The 24414-nt window shown below is 40.1% G+C and overlaps 1 protein-coding gene across 1 annotated transcript; it reads left to right on the top strand.

Annotated features, from left to right (window-relative positions):
• Window positions 1-5297: 5297 nt before the first annotated feature.
• Window positions 5298-16125, top strand: LOC133420837 (zinc finger protein 239-like). The gene is made up of 2 exons (XM_061710692.1): window positions 5298-5463; window positions 13472-16125. The coding sequence occupies exons 1-2, from the start codon at window positions 5362-5364 to the stop codon at window positions 14501-14503; spliced, it is 1134 nt and encodes a 377-aa protein (XP_061566676.1). The 5' UTR covers window positions 5298-5361; the 3' UTR covers window positions 14504-16125.
• The last annotated feature ends 8289 nt before the right edge of the window (window positions 16126-24414 follow it).

The raw sequence follows: 24414 nt of genomic DNA, 5'->3' as shown, positions 1-24414 counted from the left end.
TAGTTTTTTAGTGTGGCAGGGTTCCTACCATGCTCCTCAAAGTTACATAGTGCCAGTGAAGGCGATACAGACCCCTCAGACCATGACAGAGGTGTCATTAAACCTGTTGGAAGTTGATGTACCATCACAATGACTCTGGAAATATGATATTAAGGTGGAAAAGTTACATAGTGCTGCTTTAATGCATTCAGGTAAGATACTAATCAACTCACTGCCACTGCAGGATGAATGTCAGCATACTTACACCTCAAATTATCAGTTTTTTAATCACTATTTTTGGATTGATAATAAGTATAAAATAATAAGAAATAAAAGTAAAGGCACACAAACAAACAAATTGTCTCAATTTCTCGTTTCAAAAGAAGAGTCTGCCAAGTTCAGAAAATTACATTTAATAAGATAATAAACATAACAATAACAAATGATTAAACAAGGAAAAAGGTTATCCCAAAAGTAATGAACCAAAAGGAGATGCAGATCCCGGCCAAAAAGAACAAAAGAGGGGTAAGCATGGGCCGTCGGACCATGCACTTTCCCCACTGAATAAGAAAAAAAACAGGTAAACCTATAACCTAAAACAAACCGACAAAACAGGACTACCGGCAATCTCCAACTCAAACTAAAATAACAAACTAAAATAAGAAAACTCTGCCATTATGGACAGAGGAAAAAAATATATATAACAATACAATATTTCCCAAAAATGAAACACAACCCATACCTGGCCACACATAACAGAGAACAACAACAAAATGCCAAACAGAACAGTTCAGCCACATTTCTGGCACTTATATTGTGTCCCTTTGTCATAGTGGACACATTCAAGATGTGCCCATCTACTGCAGGACTCGCACTGCACCTACAAGCAAATAAACATAAATACATATACTGTATTTAAGGCACAACACTTATATTGGCGAAGCAAATAGACATTTAGATTTTCCTGTTGATAACAATATTTCATAAGTGAACAGAAATAAAAGAGTGCTACCTGGAAAAGATGAAATAACAAAACAGCAAGTAATAGAACAGCAATATTCCTGACACAATCAGAGTTTGAGACGTCGGTCTCTGAATAGTGAAGAAAAATCACAACAATCGACACTGATTTATGAACATGGAGAAGAAAAAAGTCTATTTGAGTTTACAGAATTCAGCTGAATTTCCAGACCTGTAAATCCTGACTCCAGCGTAGAGCGGCTGAGTGAAGGTGGTCTGGACTCTGTGGAGGAGGGTCATGGTTCCAGAGATGCTGTAGAAGGACAGAACACCTGCTCTGTGATCCAGGTAAACTCCTAATCTGGAGCTCTGAGGACCTGAGATGGAGGTTTGGATGTCGTTGTACCAAACGGGATACTGGGGCGTATGATTCCTACATTGTTGACTCCGTTTTACCTTTGTCTGAAGAGTCTGACACTGGTGACCGTGTTCTCAGTCGGGGGATGGGGTTAAAAATTCTCCCTGTTCCGTTGCATAAAATGTTCCTTGAATGTGAGCTGGTTAAAGGCGAGGTGGCTGTTGGGGTGCGGCCGGCGTTGCCTATTGATGGTGTGCATTTGATTTTGGGCAATGGCCTTGCTGGTAGACGGGTTTGGTCTGATACTCCATCCACACCTCTCGCTGACCCGCCTCCATCGCCTGTAGTTACATCTTGTCAGTCTGAGTTTGTGTCTGAGGAGAGCTCCGGTGTGTTGCCAGACGTTTCGTCATCATGCGTAATTACGCGAGCTATGAGCAAGGCTGTTCCAGTAGGGCCTGACACTAACAGTGATGTAGCTCTAGAGGTTCCTTTGTTATCTGAACTGCCTTTATCCTTGTCACACGGGGAAGTTGTACAGGAGCAGCGTAATGATTTGTCATTGAAAGAGGTGTTTGAGCGTGCCTTGTCTGCTTCGGAAATATCTAGTGCTGCAAATGGTTACTTGGTGCATAATGACGTGCTTTTCAGGAAGTGGGTCCCTGTTGTTAACGAGTGTGTGAAGGGTGACGTTTTCCAGTTGGTAGTGCCAGTGAAGTTTCGTCCTCTTGTCTTGAAGGTGGCACATGATGAGTGTGGACACTTTGGTGTGCGCAAAACGTATTTGAACATTTTGAAACACTTCTTTTGGCCGCGCGTTAAGCGTGATGTGTCCGCGTACATTAAAACCTGCCATGTTTGTCAGCTAACTGGAAAGCCTAATCAGAGTCTCAAGCCGGCGCCGCTGCAACCTATCCCGGTTGCGAGTGAACCTTTTACGCACCTCATTGTGGACTGTGTGGGTCCGTTGCCGCCGTCCAAGTCTGGCTGTAAATATCTGCTGACGGTGATGTGTCAGAGCACCCGCTATCCGGCGGCATATCCTTTGAGGGCGATTACAACTAAGGCTGTGGTTAAGGCATTGTCGCAGTTTTTTTCAGTGTTTGGTATCCCCAAAGTGGTTCAGAGTGACCAAGGGTCAAACTTTTCGTCTAACTTGTTTGGGCAAGTGTTGAGGCTGCTGCGTATTAGACAGAACCAATCGACAGCTTATCATGCGCAGAGCCAGGGGGCCCTCGAGCGGTTCCATCAGACGCTTAAGTCTCTCCTACGTGCCTATTGCACGGAGATGGATAGAGACTGGGAAGAGGGGCTCCCGTGGCTCATGTTGGCTGCGCGAGAGGCAGTGCAAGAAAGCACAGGATTTAGCCCGAATGAGTTGGTCTTTGGACATGTTGTGCGGGGTCCGTTAGCAGTGCTGAAGGGGGACTGCGTTGATACTGACCCACCTAGCAGTTTGTTGGATTATGTAAACGGGTTCCGTCATCGATTGTTTGTTGCTGGTTGTATGGCACGGGAAAAATTGTCTGTGTCCCAAGAAAAAATGAAGAAGTTGTATGACCGTCGTTCCGTGTGTCATGACTACAGTCCAGGCGACCAGGTTCTGGCGCTTTTGCCTGTCGTTGGTTCGCCTTTCCAAGCAGAATATACAGGTCCGTACAGTGTGGTTGAAAAGGTCTCTGATTTGAACTATATTATAGCAACACCCGGTCGGCGGAAAGCTAAACGTCTTTGTCATATAAATCTTTTGAAGCCGTATTACACCCGTGCTGACCCGAGTTTGAGTCAGGAGCTGAGTGACGGGGTGCGCCCGGCTCTTGCTGTGGCTTCGCTGGCGGATGAATGTGACGGTGTGCCAGAGCCGGATGAAAGCTTGCTGTGCGGGCGGTTAAGAAATTCGGAATCGCTTGATAATTTGGACCAGTTGTTGGCTCACCTGTCCGCGTTGCAGCGCAGTGAACTGACATGTTTGGTGCGTAAGTATCCCTGTTTGTTCAGTGACATTCCCACGCAGACCGACTGGATTGAGCATGAGGTGGATGTTGGAGGAGCTCGAGCACCCCTGGTGGTTTTCACTGACCACAACCCTCTGACATTTCTTCGGTCTCTTAGATGTCCCAATCAGAGGCTTGTAAGATGGTCTCTATTTTTGCAGGCCTATGACCTGGACATCAGACATATAAAAGGAACAGACAATGGCCCGGTTTCCCAGATCAGTTAAGTAGCTCTTAACAGCGAAAGACTTCTTTCACAGGCTCCTTAAGAAGGTTTGAAAGAAGTCTTTCGCTGTTAAGAGCTACTTAACTGATCTGGGAAACCGGGCCAATGTTATTGCAGATGCATTATCACGTGCACCTTTGTGTTAGTTTGGCCTTGTGTTATTCAAGTCAAATAACTGTCTGTTCTGCCTGTTAAACTGCTCTGTGCTCTCATCCTCTTAATCTGCTTCTCAGGTACCAGGGTTGCTGAGGTGGGGCACAGTGGTGGGCTGCAGGCAGGAGGACGGTGATAGGCTTATGTTTTGTCATTAGTATGATTTGTTCTTTGGTTGTTGTGGGGGCCAATGGTTCCATGGGAAACATTGACTTTATGGGGGGGGGTGTGATGGCCTGTTATATTGTGTCTCAGTCCCTCTCTCTCTGTTTTCCTCTTCGAGGTGGAGCCAGCTGATTGCTAGATCTGGAGCACCTGGGCTGGGTGCTCCTCAGGAAGAGAAAAGGCTGGGGCTTCAGTCTCTCTCTCTCTCTCTTTTCATCCTGGCAGCACTCCTTTTGGTTTTGTTGAGCCTTTTGCACACACAACACCATACAGCACATTTACACACATCCACATGCATACTACTGATTTTACTGACTTTACACATCCCATTCCTTATCTTATTTGTGTTTATTGATTTACCTTAATAAATATCTTAAATTTACTAGTACGTTGTGTCCTTTCCCCTTCTTTTGTCATGGCCTTTGAGCCAGGGTTATGACAATATATATATAATATATATATATATATATATATATACAGATAGATAGGGCTGAGCAAAATATCACTATTACACCAATATTGTGATATGAGAATAGATATTGGCTGTGATGGATATCTTAATGTGATATAGTGTTGTCTTTTCCTGGATTTAAATACTGTATCATAGTAAAGGAATGCAATTTTCTGAACTGAAAATTTCCTCAATCAGTTCAATCAGTCATTGTAGCTTTCAGTGGCCGACTTAACCTTAAAAAGCAGAGGTGTCAAGTAACAAAGTACAAATACTTTGTTACCTTACTTAAGTAGAAATTTTGGTTATCTATACTTCACTGGAGTAATTATTTTTCAGACGACTTTTTACTTTTACTCCTTACATTTTCACGCAATTATCTGTACTTTTTACTCCTTACATTTTAAAAACAGCCTCGTTACTCTATTTCATTTCGGCCTTTAAAAAAAAACTATCCAGTTAAATTGCGCCATCCAGATAGAGTGAATTTGTGGTTGTTTCAGATGTTCTTGTCCAGTTTTGTTCTTACATCCGTTGCCCTCAGATTCCTGCAACTAAACTTGGATGTACATTCCAATAAAGGTTAGGATAAATGATAACATGCCTCGATCTTGACTTTGCACCATTACAATACTTTTAGGCAACTAGTCATCATATCTTCTGCTCTCTGAAACACACGTTAATGCTCAATAGTACATATATATGGTTCTTTAATATATATTATACTAAGATACATTCATTTTCAATGGCTTTTGTCCTTAATGGCTTTCCCCCCCCTTACATTACTTTTACTTTTATACTTTAAGTAGTTTTGAAACCAGTACTTTTATACTTGAGTAAAAAACCTGAGTAGATACTTCAACTTCTACAGGAGTATTTTTAAACTCTACTATCTATACTTCTACCTGAGGAATGAATGTGAATACTTTTGACACCTTTTATTATGGAAAAGAGTGTTTTCACTTTTTACTAAGTTGATAATTTACTGACGGTCCCTAATGGTGATCCAACCTGAAACTAACTTCATCTCCTCCAGCTGCTGCTCCCAACGACAGAGAGGTTTGTCGGAGAAGTGATGGATATCATGGACCCGGATCAGCATCAGGACCCGGAGCAGAACCAGAACCAGGACTCTGAGCAGAACCAGGACCCGAACCACAACCAGGACCCGGAGCAGGTCAGTGATCAGGTCCCGGTGTGTCTGTCTGCTGCTGCTGATCCAAACGAGTTTATTTCGTTACGTATCAACACTGATAAGCGCCACGTGTTCGTCCTGATCTAGTTTGTAATGTGTTCTGATGAAAGGCCTCCCGAGCCGCGGGCTGTATTTGCGCTCCTGTCCGGGGAGGGAGGCCCCGGCGCCGGCTGCGGCCGCAGCACCGTGTCGGCCCACACGCTAAGCTAAATGCTACACTTCACTTCCAGTCTGTTCGCCTCTAAAATGTGTGATTTCACTGCAACAAGATCGATGTTCCGGCAATACATGTATAAACACTGGTAAATGTTGTATTTGAGCTGTCAGGCGGTGGTTAAACAGTAGCTACACTGGACAACAGCTAGATGTTGCAGACCAGATGTTGAGCAGCTGATGCAGATGTCAGGAAGTCCTGCAGCTGCTTCTAAACACTCAAACAGCGTGTTGCTGTCGTGTGTGTGTTTATGTTCCTCCTCCTGCTGCCGTGCCTGAGACCTGCTGAGACCTTTGGGGTTAAACTCTTCATCTCTCCACACATGGGTGCAGATCCCGGGGGGGGGGGGGGGGGGGGCCCAATTTCTGAAAAACATGAATTATCCCCCCCAATAAAAATACCCTAAATTATTCAAAATTTAACAAATGTATTTTCAAACTTAAAGGTGGAATAAGTAGAATATTTATTAAAAATATATTTCTAAAAAAAAATAATACATCCACAGCGCGTTTTGAGGTGTACAGAATGAAAGTATTGCTACTCCATACATTTTTTTTTTTAGTCTGAATTAATATTTTTTAAATTTTTGACGAGCTCGATAATGACTTTTTGTCAACGTTCTGTTTACATTCGTACCTGCCCCTACTTGTTTAGTAGAGGTGTTGTTTATTCATCGATGTGTCGATGCATCGCGATGCTTCACGTGACGATTTGGAATCGATTAATTCAATTTTTTTTTTTTTTTTTTTAGTTATCCTATCCAGATTCCAGACTGAATAAGCTGCTGGATCATTTCATTTTCAAGAATGCACATTTCTTATTGTTCACTTGAAATATGGCAGATATGTTTACACTAAATAAATTTGATGGAAGTACATATCTTGTTTACTTGAATTAATGAACTCATTAAATCCAGGGCTTGACCGTTTTCAGTGTTTTCCGCCAATAGAGGGCGCTCTCATGCAAGTGCAGCTTTCCCTCGTCAAAGTTAAGTAAGTCAAAGAGCAAATGTTTACATAGTCATAAAATAAATTATTTTGTGTCTTTGAAAAATACATGTCAAATGTTCAAAAAACCTTGTTATTTACATAATGAGTGTTGTTAGAGGAACTGAGTTAATTGATTGGCTATTTATTTACAAATGTAGCCACAGATGAAGACAAAATCCATCTTGTATGGAAAAAAGCATTAAAAATCACAATAATCGAAGAATCGTGGCACCAATAATCGAATCAAATCGACAATCGTTATAATCGAAGAATCGAAGAATCGAAGCTCCAATAATCGAAATCGAATCGAATCGTGAGTTACCCTTGTTTGCACACCCCTACTTGTTTAGGGCTCCATATTTCATCCATATATCAATTGATCGTGCATAAAGTAGTCCCATAGGATAAAAGGAAGATGATGAGAAGAATTTGAGATGAGTAGACACTACATGCCCAAAACCCTTAAAATTATGATTTACGAATATAACAGTTAAGTAAGCAGTGACACACACTGTTGGCTGTTTAGAACAAATAAACAAGAAAGGTAAGCACAATAAATGATTCCCTGTGCAGTATTTTTTGGCAAGCCTTTACCAATTTATGGCATGGTATGAGTTGCATATTGGCAAAAAATTTAAAATTTAAATCACGTTGGTGTCCCCCCCAATCCTGACATCAGATCTGCACCCCTGTCTCCACAAATCCACAAGTTCCTCTCTTTCTCTTGTTTCACAAGTGAAAGAGAGGGGAGAAACGCATTTACAGTTTACTTCAACAAAATGGCTCTGAGAGGAAAGGTTGGAAACTTAAACAACAAACAGAAGTAAAATACAATGCAATACATTAGCAGATAGGTGTGTGAAAAAGTGTTTGCCCCCCTTCCTGATTTCCTATTTTTTGCATGTTTGTCAAAGTTAAATGTTTCAGATCATCAAACAAATTTAAATATGAGACAAAGATAACACAAGTAAACACATAATGCAGTTTTTAAATGAAGGTTTTTATTATTAAGGGAGAAAAAAAATCCAAACCTCCAAATCACTTTTTCACACAGGGCCATGTAGGTTTGGATTTTTCTTTCCCCTTCTAATTACATTCAAGCCGACTGGATTTATTTAGATTTTATGGCTGTAGAATTGTCAAATGTGCAAAGAATGAGTGCTCCTGCCCATTCTTTTCCCAAGATAACTTCAACTTTCAATATCTGGCAGTTATTCAATATTACTGTGTGTTCTGACTGTGTAATAACTGTTTAATTAGATTAGATTATCCTTTATTTCTCCCTCAATGGGGAAATTCACTAATAATAAAACCTTCATTTAAAAACTGCATTTTGTGTTTACTTGTGTTATCTTTGTCTAATATTTATATTTGTTTGATGATCTGAAACATTTAAGTGCACAAACATGCAAAAAAATAAGAAATCAGGAAGGGGGCAAACACTTTTTCACACAACTGTACCTGAGTGATTATTGCCATTATATGCCACTGTAAATCTTTCTTGTAAGTCGACTAAATACTATTACGGTTGTCAAATTAGCGCGTTAATTGCGATTAATTGATTACAGGTATATTTAGGACGTTGTGTTTTGTAATTTCTTAATCTATTTCTTAATCTCTAACTTTACTTTTTCTGTTTGCAAATTGCCTTTATTTTGAAATCTGTGTTTGTGCGTGGAAGTGGACACTGATTGGTTGTCCCTGTGTGTGGATGTGTATAGCTACGCTGGTAGGCTCCCATTGAGTGTGTTTACATGGGAAGTTTAATTCCTCTTTAATTCAGAATTAAAATTAAATCCAATTTAAAATGAGTAAAAATTACCATGTAAACACCTAATTCCGAATTAAACTTAATTCCGAAGTAAGTGGCTGGTTTATTCTGATTTTAAATCCGAATAGAATAATTCCGCGATCATGTATAAACTCATTCCGCTTTAAATTAATTCCGGTCTTTCTTTCTGCTCGTTCCCTCGCCCGTCTGTCTCCATGACGCTTATATTCCGCGCTGGGCTTGTTTTTGAAACAAAGTTTCAAGATGGCAGCACGCAGTAAACGGTGGTCAAGAGCAGAGAATATTTATTTCATAAATAGCTTGGAGGACCTGGAAATAATTAAAAGAACAGATGGCAGGAAACATAAAAATTTAGAGCTTTTCAAAGTTGTAGCGGCTAAACAGCTAAGTTTGTTTTTCTTCCGGTAGACGTAACTTCCGGTCCCCCCTATCCAATCAGAACCTTCCCAACCCCCAGACCTAAAGAGGAATTGGATAAAGCCGATCAAACATGTTTTCCATGTAGACCACAATTCCAAATTACTATTTCCATGTAAACTCGAAGGAAAATAGTTTAATTCTGAATTATTTAATTCGGAATAATTAATTCCGAATGTAACCGTGGCCATTGTAGCTGGACAGGCGTGGGGGGGTGGGGGTGAGTAGCAGAGAAGAGAGGGGAAAATGGAGGAGCAGGTGAAAGTTTTCTGTCCAGTCAATGGGGGATTTACATTTCTAAAACACCCCAACAGCACCTTTGGTAAAGCTAGTGTGATATGTGTTCTTTGTGAAAGGACTTTACTCACCACCGAAGCAGCTCACGTTTAGCTGTATAAACGCAAAGCACTCGGTCACGATCGCAGCCACAGCTAACGTTAGCAGCAACGATGTTGCCACAGCCACGATGTTACCACAGCAACGCTCTTCCCCAAACTAAACTTGAGGAGAGCACCCAGCGCATGCGCATGTCTGCGACCGAGAAGATGGCGAACGTTCTTTTCAAGTGGATGTAAATGGCTAGGACTGCATCTGTTCAAGTCTGAAAAAAAAAAAAAAATTACTTTATAAAGCCACTTTTTCTTTTGATCGGTCACAATAATGTAATGAATTCAAAAAAAACACCTCAAGTTGAGGGCTTTTCTCAGCAAATTTTAGGTGAGATTAAAAAAGAGACTAATTAGATTAATTAATTACAGATCTTAATTAATTAATCGCTCAATTTTTTTTAATCACTTGACAGCACTAAATGCGATTATAAACTATTCACCTCCACAGTATCTAAACAAATATAACTGATGTTACCAGTATTAATACACAAGGACCAGACTGGCTTTGTCAGACAAAGACAGACCCAAGATTACATCAGAAAAACACGGCACGTTATGAGACACATCACACAGCAACGACTGGAGACATGAATTTAAGTTTGGACGCAAAGGAAGCATTCCACTCATTGAGGTGATCATTTTATAGAAGTACTTTCAAAATGTGGCTTCCACTCAGCTTGAATAGACACTGCTAGAATCTAAATCAATGGAGATTTAACTCATTTGTTCATTCTGGAGAGAGGAACGATACAAGGGTGTTGTGCGTCGCCGCTCCTCTTCGCCTTGTTCATAGAACCCATGGGTCTATTGATTAGGCACAGCTTGGAGATAAAGGGGTAACAATGACATCCGGGAGCAAAAACTGTCCCCATTTGCTGACGACTTATTGATAAGTATAATACAGCCTACACAGACACTTCCAAAACTGATGCTGGATGAATCTGGTTTAACGTCTGGCTATAAAATTAATATTAACAAAACTCAAGTGCTAACATTTAACTATGACCCTCCATCTTTAATTAAGAGTATGTACAGGTAGAATTCCGTATTTGGGTGTTTCATTACATCTTTTATTAAGCAGTTCTTAGGTCTGGGTAGACATGATTGTTTCAGGGACCTGCAAGTGAAACATTATTTTAACAAAAATCTTAAAGAAGTGTTAGGAAGAGGTGAGTCAGGGTTTATTGAGGTATTTTTTTTTTATCATTAACCAAGCCCAGATCAAGCAAAACAATTATTTCCAAATGATATAATGCCATACAATCATCTAAACAAGAGAATACAGAACACAGAGAAGAAATGGGAAAAGGAAGCAGGGGTGATGATCACACGAGAGCGGGGAGAAAATATGAAAATGCTTATTAGTTTTAGTCACATTTTAGTCATTTCTATATGTGATAGTTTTAGTCTAGTTTTAGTCGACGAAAACTCAAAAAGGTTTTAGTCCAGTTTTAGTCAGTTTTAGTTAAAAAAAGAAAAGATAAAAAAGAAAGTATTTTCACCAATATTTACAGTAATAAAGGTATATTTTGTTTTAGCCTGAAGCTAGCAGACTCTACGTATGATAAGGCTGCACATATAACTCGACCAGTTTAATTTATGGCAAGGTGCTGACAGAACATAAACACACAGAGAGGACCACACCGTCACTGAATGTAAACATGGCTAAACATGCTGCTAAAGTTACAAAAAAAGCCAAGTGTGCTGTTCATTTAGACACATGGGGGACAGCAAAAGGGCTCAAATGCTATATTTTCGTCTATGTTTCAGACAGTCAATCAGTATTCGGCAGACTTGGCGTGCTCACTCAAAAAGAGTAAAAGTGTGTCACCGGGTGCCAGTCCAAAAAACTTATCAAAAAATCAAAATCCGACAGCACTCTCGTAAAGTACAAAACTTTAATATGGTTTAAATCACTGCACAGCAGCAGGAAATAGGACGCGTTTCAGCTTACAGCCGTCCTCAGCGAGCCTCATCGCTGAGGATTGATGTGAGCACAACTAAACTAACTTTAGCCTGGGTTAGCAGCGCAACCAAGCTAATTTTAGACTGAAATCAGCAATTGATCAGCAATTGATCATGTGAAATTGATCACAAGCCGATTGTCGAGTAACATTGTATGTATGCATTGTATGCCGCTGGAGATTGGTGGTATTCTACCCACCTCGTTTGTGGCCACATTTATCGCTGTCTCCCTCTACGATGCATTCTGTTTTTCTTTCTGCTTGATTATATTGAAAATATGTCCATATATCATCTCGTCGTTTCCGACGACCACGCCCCTCGCCGCTGCCATCAAGGTCCATCGTACTAGCGGACTGTGTGTGTGACTGATGCAGCCGTGTTGCTCAGGTGCTGTTGGCGTGATGCCAGGTGGGCGTGACCAAACAAGGATAGGTTGCAGCTGATATTTTTGACAGACATGTCAAAGGCAGGCAGAAATGTCATGCATTTTTAACGTCTGACCCACTAACATTATCGTCTAGTCTCGTCTCATCTGGTCAACAAAAACTCAAACACGTCTCATCATGTTTTAGTCATCAAAGAGCCATGTTAAGCTCGTCACTGTCTCGTTATCGTCATGAAAAAAAGGTGTGTCAACGAAATAATTTCGTCATCGTTGACGAAAAGGATTTTCAACAGGTCAATTTTTTGAGTTTTTTGTCAAGATGAATTGGCACTAGCCTTAAAAAAGGTCATGTGGTGCAACCATAATTCATATTAAATTAAATTAATTTCCTTAACATCTTGACATATTTTTTTTTACAAGTTTTCAGTATTATACAAAAATGGTTGTTTTTTAATGGTCGCGCCACATGATATTTCATAAAATGGACATAATCAGTCAAACTTTGTTCGTATATTATGATGGAAATATAAATATAAATGTGTTGCAATCTTACGCACTACAAGACATTTTGGAAATCATGCCAGATAGGACAGAAGATTGATTTAAAAAAATTTAGAGTGATTCCAAAACAAGTTTTCAAAACCAGAGTCATGGTCGGACGGTTGCACCACATGACATTTTGACGCTTAAAACAACAACAAAATCCCAAATAACTAGTATTTTTTGTAAAATTCAAGTGTGTCCATATGTGGGACAGGTCGGTCATATATATGGTATCTTATCCATTTAAACCTTTTTTGAATTGAAAAAAAATGTGTTTTTCAGAAAATATAGGCGTCACGTCATTGACCCATATATATTAACATCTACACGCACACTTATATTTACATATATAAACATCTATACATACCCATATGTATACATATACATATAAACACATATATGTGGATAAAAGTTGACCTGCAAAAATTGACATGTGCTGCTTCTTACAAAAACGTCTTTTTTAATATATTTTTGACCGAAAAATAAATGAATAAACCTAAGGGACCTGAACATACCTGTATTGGAAGTGGGCCATGAGGGCAGCAGCAAGAGGAGGTTGAGAAATACTGGACTAGACTAAAGCAACTAATTTCATTATTGTTTAAAGCAGCACAAATAATTTTTTTGTAGTTTTTAGCTCAGATGGACCCTCTGGTGTGGAGTATAACGCTAATTTAAAATGAAACTACCTAGCAGAAGAATATTAGGTACTGCATTTTCTCTTTTTAGGGCTCAACTGATTTAACTTCAAGGATTCTTATGATAAATGTACAAGATTGTACAACAAACGGTTATAATCCTTATATAAATGTCTTTTTAAATGTTAAGCCATTAGGACAAGTTTCATACATGGTTCCCACGTGTCCTGGAAAATTGAACGCTGACAATGGAAGCTGACCTAAAAAACAAAACTCACAGAACAATCTATAAAAATCTAAAACAAACCCCAAAAAACAAAAAACCCAAGCTGGAAGAGAATTAACTTTCTCTCACCAATTTTTAGATATGTCCATGGAGAGATATATTTTCCATAATAGACACAGGGATACAACCCACAAGAAACGAGACAGATTTGGACGTCTTGACACAGATTAAGTCTAAAGAGAGTCGGCTGATTTACATTTGGTCTCTTGCTCAATCAGAGTGAACACATGACTAGTTCCTTTTTATGTCATAGGACAGTTGTACTTATAACAACCACCGACACAGTGTGCAGTACATACTGAACATGGAACACTATAGGTGCAGTACATTGTATGCAGTTTTGAAAATTGCCTCTTGTCTTTGTCATTACAGGAAGATGGAAGCCAAAAGAACCCCAAAAATCACTCCTGTCTTCACTGTGGAAAAGTCTTCAGCACTTCATCAAATTTAAAGAGACATCAGAGGACTCACACGGGAGAGAAGCCGTACAGCTGTGATCAGTGTTGGGCAGCTTTTAACCAGCTGGATAATCTAAAGAAACACCAACGTATCCACACCGGGGAGAAACCCTACAAGTGTGATTTGTGTGGGGCAACTTTTACCCAACCGGGTAGTCTGAAGATACACCTACGCATTCATACGGGAGAAAAGCCCTACAACTGTGAATTTTGTGGGGCAGCTTTTACCCAACCTGGTAATCTGAGGGCACATCAACGTATTCACACTGGAGAGAAACCCTACAGCTGTGACCTGTGTGAAGCTGCTTTTACATCATCAGATAATTTAAAAGTGCACCAACGTGTACATACTGGAGAGAAGCCCTACAGTTGTAATTTTTGTGGTCTTGCTTTCACCCAGCCAGGTAGTCTAACAATACATCTACGTATTCACACCGGAGAGAAGCCGTATAGTTGTGAGCAGTGTGAGGCAGCTTTCACCTCATCAGGCTATCTCAGGAGACATCAACTTATCCACAGTGGCGAGAAGCCGTACATCTGCGATCAGTGTGGAGCTGCTTTTGCCTCATCGGGTTATCTGAGGAAACACCAACATATACATACTGGAGAGAAGCCATACAGCTGTGACCAATGTGGCGCAAGTTTCACAGAATCAGGGAATCTAAAAAAGCACCAACGTATTCATACTGGAGAGAAAGTGCATAGCTGTGAAGAGTGTGGCTCACATTTCACCTCATCCAGTGATCTGAAAAGACATAGACGTATTCATACTGGAGAAAAACCGTACAGGTGTGATCAGTGTGAAGCAGCTTTCACGACGTCGCATCAGTTACGACGACACCAGTTTGGTCACACTGGAAGGAAACAGTGCTGGTGTCTGGAATGTGGGAAGGGTTTTATGTGTGCATCAAACCTTAGAAAACATCAGCAGCTGCATACAGGATGAAGGCTGTATCACTGAGCCAGAGAAGAGAACATTCAGCTGCTGTCCTCCTGACAAGACTGTGAAATTTGTATTATTAGTTCCATGACAAGTATAATTAGGCAACTGTTGACATCTCTACAGCTAAAAAACAGGCACTTCTGAACAATAGAAATGTATTTTCAAATATTTTATTTCTGCAACACTTGCACAAACATGAAACCAGTTTAGATTGAGATTGTGACATCCACTTCCGGAGGATTTCATTATCCCTGATGTCCACGCAGAACCAGAGAAAGAGACACTGCACAGCCTACATAAGAATCTTCCTTGTTAAGTGTATATCTGTTGAGTGTAGAAATGTCTAAGATGTTATTAAAATAAAACAACTTTAATGACGCCGATGAAGAGGCCCTACAACAAAAGGGGCAAAATAAAGTAAGCTATTCATCATGACAAAAACACACTATAAGCTGTCATATATAAATATAACTAATGAGTAGACAGGTAAGAAGTAGAACAGCTACCGTAGATGACCAAATAGTCGCCCGCGCGCAAATACGCGCCTGTGCTCTAATAGCCGCCGGGGTCCGAGCCCATTTGACATAATAAACGCCGGTTCAATTAAACGCCCGGGCGACTACCGGTAATAACCTGGTAATAACACTGTATTTGCATTGTATTGTGTACAGTATCGTTCATACTGCTCTGATCAGCTCTGATCAGCTCCAGTTCATCAGTTATGGGGATTCTTTATTATTTATAATTTTATTTTTTTATATATTAAAATCCCAAAATATCTGTACCGTTTCTGATTGGGTGTGTGCACTGCGAATCATTTTTAGACACAACAAAGAACGCGTACCGCAAAAGTTGTGTCTCGGCGGAGGAACCCGGCGTCCCAGCAAAATGAGAAGAGAAAAAAGAGGTTTTCTGAAGAGCAGACAGCGCACACTGAAGGCTGATTTATGGTTCCGCGTTACACCAACGCAGAGCCTACGGCGTAGGGTACGCGGCGACCTGCACCGTACGTGGAAATACGCTCTTTTTTTTGCTATTAAAACATGATTTGTAATGTGAATTTGCAAAACTTAAACTACAAATAATAGTTTTTGACGTAACATCAGAGATTGCGCATGCTCTCTGTGAAAGGATGAGGCAAATCGGGTCGTAGCTGCTTCAACTGTGATTCCTTCACGAGGAGCGACCAGGATTTCAAACACGCTTGATTTTCTTGCGACCTCACGATTCGTGATCGGGAGCTCTTCGTGAGGTGTTGTGTTGTGTACAGTGTGTACAATTTTAGTTCCAGTGGTACTATGGTGATCTCATATGTTCTTTGTAAGTAATGGTCTGGTGCTGCTCATTGCAAAAATAAATTGTAGCCTGGTGCAAATACCCGCCTGGTTCTTATAAACGCCTGGGGTCCTAGTGGATTTAGCATATTAAACGCCCGGGCTATTAAATGGTCATCTACGGTATATAAACTGCCTTATATAACATCCGATCAGCAACAGTCTGACAGCTTCTCTGCTGTCAGTTAACCATCTACTGTTGCTTTGGAAACAAGCTGTGGAGTCAAAAGTTATGTCTTACATTTGCTGTTGTGTGACAAAATGTTGTATTTGAGAGCAATAAATGCTGGTTTCAAGTCTGAGTTTGTCAATTATCCTTTTGTTAGTATCCAACTTCAGTTTTTTTTTTTAAGGTCTTTTTTTTGAAAGAAGAATACAACATTTGATCGAGTAAGTTCATTTGCTTCGTTGTTGTTAGTCTATAGTGTGTCTTGCACACACATTTTGATCCCGCCTCTCAAAACTATTGGCTCCAGCATTTCAAAAGAGGTGTCAGTCATCCAAAATTAACCAATCTACTGACGAGTTACTAGTGCTCGTATCTCCTGTGGCTTGGCAACAATGAAAGGGTTTGCTGAAGGCTCAGCACCTACACCCGCCTCCTGTCTCCACCCTCCCACAAGCTTGCTCATGTTTTATGAGAGTGCAGAGTTTAGACAGAGAAAGCACGGGGAGGACATGCAAACTCCACAGAGAAAGACTCTGCCAGGCCAGGGAGTCGAACCGGGAACCTTCTTGCTGTGAGGCAACAGTGCTAACCACTAAGCCACCGTGCTGCCTAATGTGTAAATAAAAAATAAAAAACTGACAATGAATAATTCTGTGTAAATAAAAAAATATTATTCATTGTCAGTTAGAGAAAATGAGAATGATCTCAAGTTTCTTTCTAGCGCTGTAGCCAGGCTGACTCAAAGTCATAGCTCCATTGAGCCAGGCATCCCATCACATTTAACTGCTGAGGATTTTCTTGTTTATTATCAAAAAGAATATTGTGGACTACAATTATCATTTCCTACCAACTATGGGGATTACCGTATATTACAGCCCAGCAACCTTGGAATTAACTGGATCATCTGCTTCTCTACTATGGATATTTCTAAATCAAACTTGGTTTAATCTTACTTATTCAATTCAATTTTCTTTTATTTGTATAGCATCTATCACAAATTGTCTCTAGGTGGTTTCCAGAGACCCAGAACATGACCCTCCGGAAGCAATTATTGAATAAACAATAGCAGGTAAAAAAAAAAACACTTTAGGAGGGAAAAACCTTGATCAGGTTTTTTTTTTTTATGTTTTATTAAATCTTTATTTCATCAGGCAAGCAATTTAAGAAGTAATAATGTTGCTTGTTGCCTTGTTATCATAGTTCAAACTTTTTTTTTGATTTTTTTTTTTTACGAGGACGTTTGTGCATTGCAGTAATCACATTTCATTCCAGGGACTCCGGATCAGGTCCGACACCTAATAAGCTTTAGGACTACCAACGAGGAGAATTTCACTAAGAAGAAATATGCTGAATATGAATTGAATTGGGATTGGGCCCAATTCAACTTCACTCGCACTTCTTTTCTTCCCTAACCCCTAAAAAAGAAGGGGGAGATTTTAGGGCACTTGAAATCTAGGGCACTTGGCCCAGGTGCCTGTCCCAATTCTCCTACTCCCCCTCGTTTTCATCCCTAGCCTGATCAGGAAGCCCAGAGCTAAAAGCTGCTTTAACTTCAGTTTTGTACTTGTGTGGTTTTACTCACTTTGAAATTAATAATCGGTTATGTAGGTTTTGCTCATATCGTGCATGTGTGTAAATAGTTTTGTACTTGTGTGGTTTTACTCACTTGGAAATACTTTTAAATTGTGTAATAAAACTTGTTACACAACAGTTTTCTCTTCTGGGGTTTCTCAAAGTAAAATATGGTTTGCGTGCAAAGTAAACATTGCACGCAAAACAAAGAAAGGTGCTGTTCCATATAAGAAATATGTACAAAAAAAAAAGTTTGCAGTGTATGTGCTGCTACTGCTGATGAGGTGTCTGGTCCACCATTTTCTCCAAAAGGTTCAGGAACCTGTCCATGTGTTCTTCATTCTTTTGACATCTTCTGTCTTCTTTGGCGGCCTCAGCTTGAAGGAAGTCCTGCATAGAGAATTTCTTTTTTTGGGGGGATCGGGGGGAAAGTGGACCTGATGCCTGAAGCTTCCAGCTTCCTCTTCCAGCTGGTGAGGCAGAGCTTGAGGCCGATGTGCTGGTGTCTTCCAAAGTGTTCTGAGATAAAAAAAGATGGATACACATGTTGATTATACACATGACTGGACTATCATACACACCCACAACATCCTACCAGGTTCATTATCACTGTATAAATAAAAATTACCTCTTTGCTTTCCTCTGAATTTGTCAGAGAGGACACCGGTGAGGATGGAGAGTCGATTATGTTCTGAAAAGAAAATAACAGTTAGATCTTCAGGTACTCACAATCAGGAGGGAACCACCGGTCGTAGCACAAGCTAGCTATAGGAAGAAGAACTGGGGAATAAGATTGTGCTTTTTTACAGCTAAACTTACCATGAGTATTTGCGTGGGATCTTCATAAGAGGCCAACAAACATGGAGGCTGGATTGAAGGTCTGGACCCCAAAACCTCATGCATCTCTTTGTAGAAAGGCCATGAGGCTGCTGTGACTTCCCCACTGTCTGTCCCGGAGCCGGTATATGTGTCAGGATGTCGGAGGGCCCAGGCGGGGGTTTGAGTCCCATTTTGGGTGAGAGTCATACGTGCTGACCGTTCAGCCAAAGGAACATCCCTGTGGCCAAGTGACCAGGAAAATGATCAATTGAAGTCATAGATCAATCGGTCATAGGACCGTCAACTGTAATGTTTATTATATTGATTGATTGATTGAAACCTTTATTGTCCCCTCTGGGGAAAATCAGTTGTCAAACAGCTCATGACATTTAAAAAGAGGAATATATTATTATTGTTTTCTGAAAGTTATAAAAATGTTAATTGTTTATGGTGCTGGAATGTGACAAGTGCCAGAGGTTTGGCCAAACAATATCCGCTCCAGTGTATTAAGGTAAATCATATAGAACTGTAGTGATAGTTATTTAGTGTACTGTCACTAATATGCCAAACTCATATTTCTCATACTACTCTTTCTATGATTTTTTTGTATAATCTCTCACTTATATTAATTTTCAATACCTTGTCTTCTTAAAATTATCCTTTTTTGTATCCTCTCATTGATATTGCTTGCTTCTTTGTATTGATTATTCTTTTTGATTGTTTTATACCTGGTTGCTACAGCACTGTAAATTTTCTCAATCTGGAACTAAAAGAAATTTTGTTTTGCTTCATAGGTGTCTGCTGTCTGGGAGCTGTTGGGAATTGACCTAACTGGACCTTAACTGGACCTCTGCCCAAAACAGCAGGTGGTTTTCAGTACATGCTGACAGCTACTGACTATTTCTCTAAATGGGTCGAGGCTTTCCCAATGCGGAGCAAGAAGCAGCAGAAGTGGGAACATGTGTGTTCTATCATTTACAGACACGGTTGTCCCAAAAGGATCTCGTCGGACCAGGGAAGAGAGGATTCTGAGTGAGAAAATCTGAATCTAATATTAACGTAAAACTGAGGCAGTTTTCCTCTTTAAACATCCCAAAGTACAGAGTTCATGTTCAGAACAGATAATATTTATGTATTTAAATGTGTCTTTACTGATTTTACTGCTCTTGTTCTGACTTCACTCATAACATTCTTTAAATCTCAAGAATCATTTTTCCTGTTAAATAAAGATGAAATAAATTAAATAAAACAGTAAATAGCTGAATCTACTTCTAAATAACCAGAAGAAAACGACGAGCCAATCAGAGGACAGGAGAGAGACAATGAGCAAACAAGGGTGTCACCTGTATCCCCAAAGTTTTTCTGCTCCTATCTCTCTGTATAAACAGCATATTAATCAGGTTTTTAAGACAGCATTTTTCCATCTCCGTAATATCACAAAGATTAGGAACATCCTCTCCAAAAGGGATGCAGAAAAACTAACTCACACGTTTGTATCTTGTAGATTAAATTACTGTAATGTTTATTACCAGGATGTCCAGGTAATTCTCTGAATATCGTCCAGCTGATCCAAAATGCAGCAGCGTGAGGGCTGACAGGAATCAACAAGAGAGACCACATCTCTATCCAATTCAAAGTTTTATACTTGTGTATAAAACTCTCTGTTCTCTGTTCTCAGAGTGCAGGTTTACTTGTAGTTACTAGAAGATCCAGTGGGTTAAGGAGGCTGACACCACCCCCACCTTTAAAACCAAACTTAAAAAGTTTCTGTTTAGTAAAACGTATAGTTAGAGTAAACTCTAGTGTGTTTGGGCCAGTAGTCATAGCTGCAGCTGCAGGACAAGATTATAGCAGACTCTTCTTAAACATATCTTAATCCCAGATATGCTGCTATAAACCTACGCTGCAGGGGACACCAACATGATCCACTGAGCGGTGACCCTCACCCCTTATGCTCTCCTCTTCTTCCCTATTCTTCCTCAGCTCAATCCTCAGTTATTCATTAGAAGTATCTCATAACCACAATTGTTCTCCATTGTACTTGTAGTTTGTTGTGCTTGTCTGCTCCTCTTTTCCTTTTCTGTGCATGTTTGCAGGCCAGAGCTTCAGGAGCTGCTTGCTGCCCTGCAGCTCCACCCTCTGACCATCCCACTACCTGTTTCCACCCGTCTGTATAGATGTTTCTGTTGGTATAAGATGTGAATGTTAACAGCCATTAATTGATTCATGAATGACTGAACAAATGTGTTGTTGAAGAGCCTGGTCTGTTGGAGAGCCTCATAACCTCTTGAAGATGTTGTATTGCTGAACTGGAAAATAGTTCAGGCTGATGAGCAAGCGGTTAGCACTGGTGACCACATGTTTAAAGTTCAACATGTACAACAGCTTACAAAAGTGCATATTTGTGTAAAGAAGTAGCTCAGTGTTTAAACATGTGTCTGTGGCTTAAGTGACAGGGGATTAACTCTACAAAGTATGTTAAGCATTAGAGTTGTACTTGTTTTGTATACCATCAGTAGATAAAACATTAAAACCTTTAAAACAAAAGCCACCATCAGCTCAAAGAACAGCTCAGCCAGTTAAGCGAGTACTTGGAAAAGGCAGCACGTTTAAAACAGTTTCTTTCTGTCTGTAAACAGTGAAGATCAGGAGTCTCAGGAATGACAGCACACTGCCCCCTACAGGAAAATTATTATATGACATGTAATAAGGTTTATATAGGGGAAAGTAGTATGTTTAATTACTTTTTATTCTGTTAGATATTTAATGAGGATCCCCCCCCAAATTGTTGTCATTTAGAATTTAGGGGAAAGGTTTTTGATGTAAAGGATGTTTGCTGTAGGACGTTCTTGACTGAAACCTGGCTCCATGAAGGTGATCTTGCTCCTTTTTTGGAGCTCCTTCCCCCTGGATGTAGTTTGTTTTGTTTGTTTTGAGGTGGAGGACTGGCATCCAGATTCAAATCATCCTTTCACACGCAGCAGTTTCTAGCTGTCAGCTGTACAGACTGAACCGTGGCTGAATTAGTCCACTCGTGCACTCAGATGCGGATGTTGACAGGCGGAGAGAAAGTGGGAAAAACGACAACCTCCAAATATCTCGGGATCTCCTGCATGATTGTCTTACAACCAGGGGCGGAGCAGGGGTCCCAGCCCAGGGGAGTGAAGCATTCTAGGCGGGCCCTTGTGGCCTAAATATCCCCGTTAAAACATAATCGCTAAAAAAAAAAAAAGCCACAGATCAGCCCCTTGTCACACAACCACAGCACACGGTCAGAACGATTCACATGAGGTTTCAGCACCATGGATTTACCAGTCATTATGTCAAACCTAATTATAAGCCTAATGCAGACTTTAAGATATAAGTATCAAACTGGAGATAAAAATCAAATGACGTCCAGTGATGTCGGATTCAATACAGCCGAGTAGCACAATTCAGACAAACGTGTTCAACCTACACAACAGTTACAATGTGCAACGACATGTATTTAACACAATGACCGAGCAGACACGACGGTCAAACAGCAACAAACAATATAGGAAAGGCCATATATTCAGCATTATGACAATGTTATCAGAAATAATTAATATTATGACAGCTCACCAATGTTGGTTTCATCCAGCGGTGGGCGGAAAACCACAATAAAACATATTTCTATCCAAGGGGGGAAAAAGTACATATTGAACAATCCAAAATGCAAAAAACTTTAATTTTAAAACTTTTTCAAATGCATCTATTTCTGAACCATCAGCCGCAAACCTTTCAATCACTTTGCTCTTATCAATGGCGATGTCCCTCTCGATTGAGAGCAAGGTGAGGTTTGATAGTCTGGCCTCATCCATGCAGCCCGGAGAGAGTTTTTAATCATTTCAGCTGCTGAAACTCAGCATGAGTTTCCTGCTTTAAGGCTCTGATGCGACAAGTGGCTAAAAGTAAACAGACAACATGCGCGCGCATGAACTCGTGCATGATAGGCAGACACACAAGGGAGAAGGGACTATATCTTTCATTTTTATTTTTTAAACAACTTTATCCTTATGAACGCAATTGTTATATAGTCCAACTTTCTTTATTTTATTCAGCACACTTTTCTTTTTTTTCCCCTTCGGCGTGGGCCCGGGGCGGCCGCCCCCTCTGCCCCCCCACCTGCTCCGCTAGTGCCTACAACTTATCAGCAGGTTTTTAAAGTTGCTAAAGCTGAATATTTCTCCTCATTCGTCTACAAAAATTTTCACAAACCTCCTTCTTCATGTATTTGACTCACTAGTGAATCCCTGCGGTGCTGGTTCTGTTAAACCTTCTTCTCTGTGTGAGGAGGTTTTGCAGTTTTTTGTAAACAAGATTTCTGCTCTTAGATCCCCAGCATACTCAGGACCCATCTGTCATCTTCATATTTCTGCAGAAGACAGGATTCTGACTTGTCTTGGAAGTCTGAGGTGTACAGCGAGAAGAGCAGTGGTGAGGGTACAGTCCCCTGTGGTGCTCCTGTGCTGCTGACCATGTGGTTAGACACACAACCATTCAGTTTCACAAACTGTGGTCTATTTGTCAGGTAGTCAGTAATCCAGGTGATTGTCAAGGCGTCCACTTGGATCTTCTGGAGTGTCTTACGTAGTAATGAAGGCTGGATGGAGTTAAATGAACTGGAGAAATCAAAGAACATGATTCTCACAGTTCTGCTGCTTTGTCCAGATGACTGTGGGTTTGTTTACGCAGGTGTATGACGGCATCTCCAACTCCAACCACACGATTATAATCAAACTGCAGTGGGTCCTGGAAGGTACTTGTTTGCTTATTCAACTGGGCCAATAAAAGTCTCTCCAGGACATTCGTGGTGAGATGTTAGGGTTACAGGTCTATAGTCATGAGGAGAAGATGGATGAGATATGGCAGATATTGGAATTATTAACAACAATTCTGGATGTTTTATTTGTTGGCAACAATTACAGTTACAGTTAGTTTGTTCTGGAGCTGAATGACGTGATGTTTTTATGCCTTGTGGGATTCAGAGCTGCTACAGAGCTGAAAAATGTGTTTCCCATTCATAGAAATACTCATGCAATCATCCAAGAATGGATCTCTTCACTCAAGCATTTAAGCATGAGGTAACCGCGCCTTAGTTGCCACTTTCCTTTTATCTATATATCATGATTTTTACTGTCTGCATTACTTTTATACTTTTAAATGTTTTTATATGATCATTTTTATCTTGTACTCTTATTTGTTGATATTTTTATCTTTTTATTTTTTTATATGTCTACGACTCAGTGCAGCATTTTTACCTTTTTATATTCATATTTTCATTTTTTATATTCCTTTTTATATTATCCTATCTTAGTAGTTGTTCTGGGGAGGAATTTGGAACTGAATTTTGTCAGGGTTATGTATTATATCACTGCACTTAAATATTTGTGTTTTTTGTTTTATTTGCTGTTGTTGTTTCTCTATTTCTCATTGTTCTTGACATGTTTGTACCGTTACTGTGAAGCACTTTGAGCTGCGACTTTCGTATGAAAGGTGCTATATAAATAAAGTTAATTATTATTATTATTATTATCACTTTATTATTCCAACAAGAGACTGATTAGTACATCTGAGGGTTTTTTTTCTGTGCCTTATTTATTGAAGCTTTAACACGTCTAAACTTGGAACTGAAACAGCAACTTTATGATGAGAAGCAGATCCGTTTGAAGAGTCAGTCATCTCAACAAGAACTTTTTTATTCAAAGTTTTATTCAGATAAACAACGTGAGACTGGTAGTAGTTTTAAACAGGAAAGTTTTCTGTTGTGAAAGAGTTAAAGTGTTTTCTCTCAGACAAACTCTCCTCTTGGACTCTGAGCCTCATAAACCGGCAGCTCCACTCTGGACACGTTTCCTGGTTCCCTCCCCTGCAGATCTGCAGTTTGAAGACGGGTCTAAACAACATGAGCTGAACACTGAGAGTTGACGCCCTCTGTTCTCTGCACAGACACATGATTTGTAGATCAGCGCTCAGACTAGTCAGACTAGTTATCGAGA

This window comes from Cololabis saira, chromosome 20, assembly GCF_033807715.1.
Source record: "Cololabis saira isolate AMF1-May2022 chromosome 20, fColSai1.1, whole genome shotgun sequence".
Classification (NCBI taxonomy): domain Eukaryota; kingdom Metazoa; phylum Chordata; class Actinopteri; order Beloniformes; family Belonidae; genus Cololabis; species Cololabis saira.
This window is presented reverse-complemented; position numbering and strand designations above follow the sequence as displayed.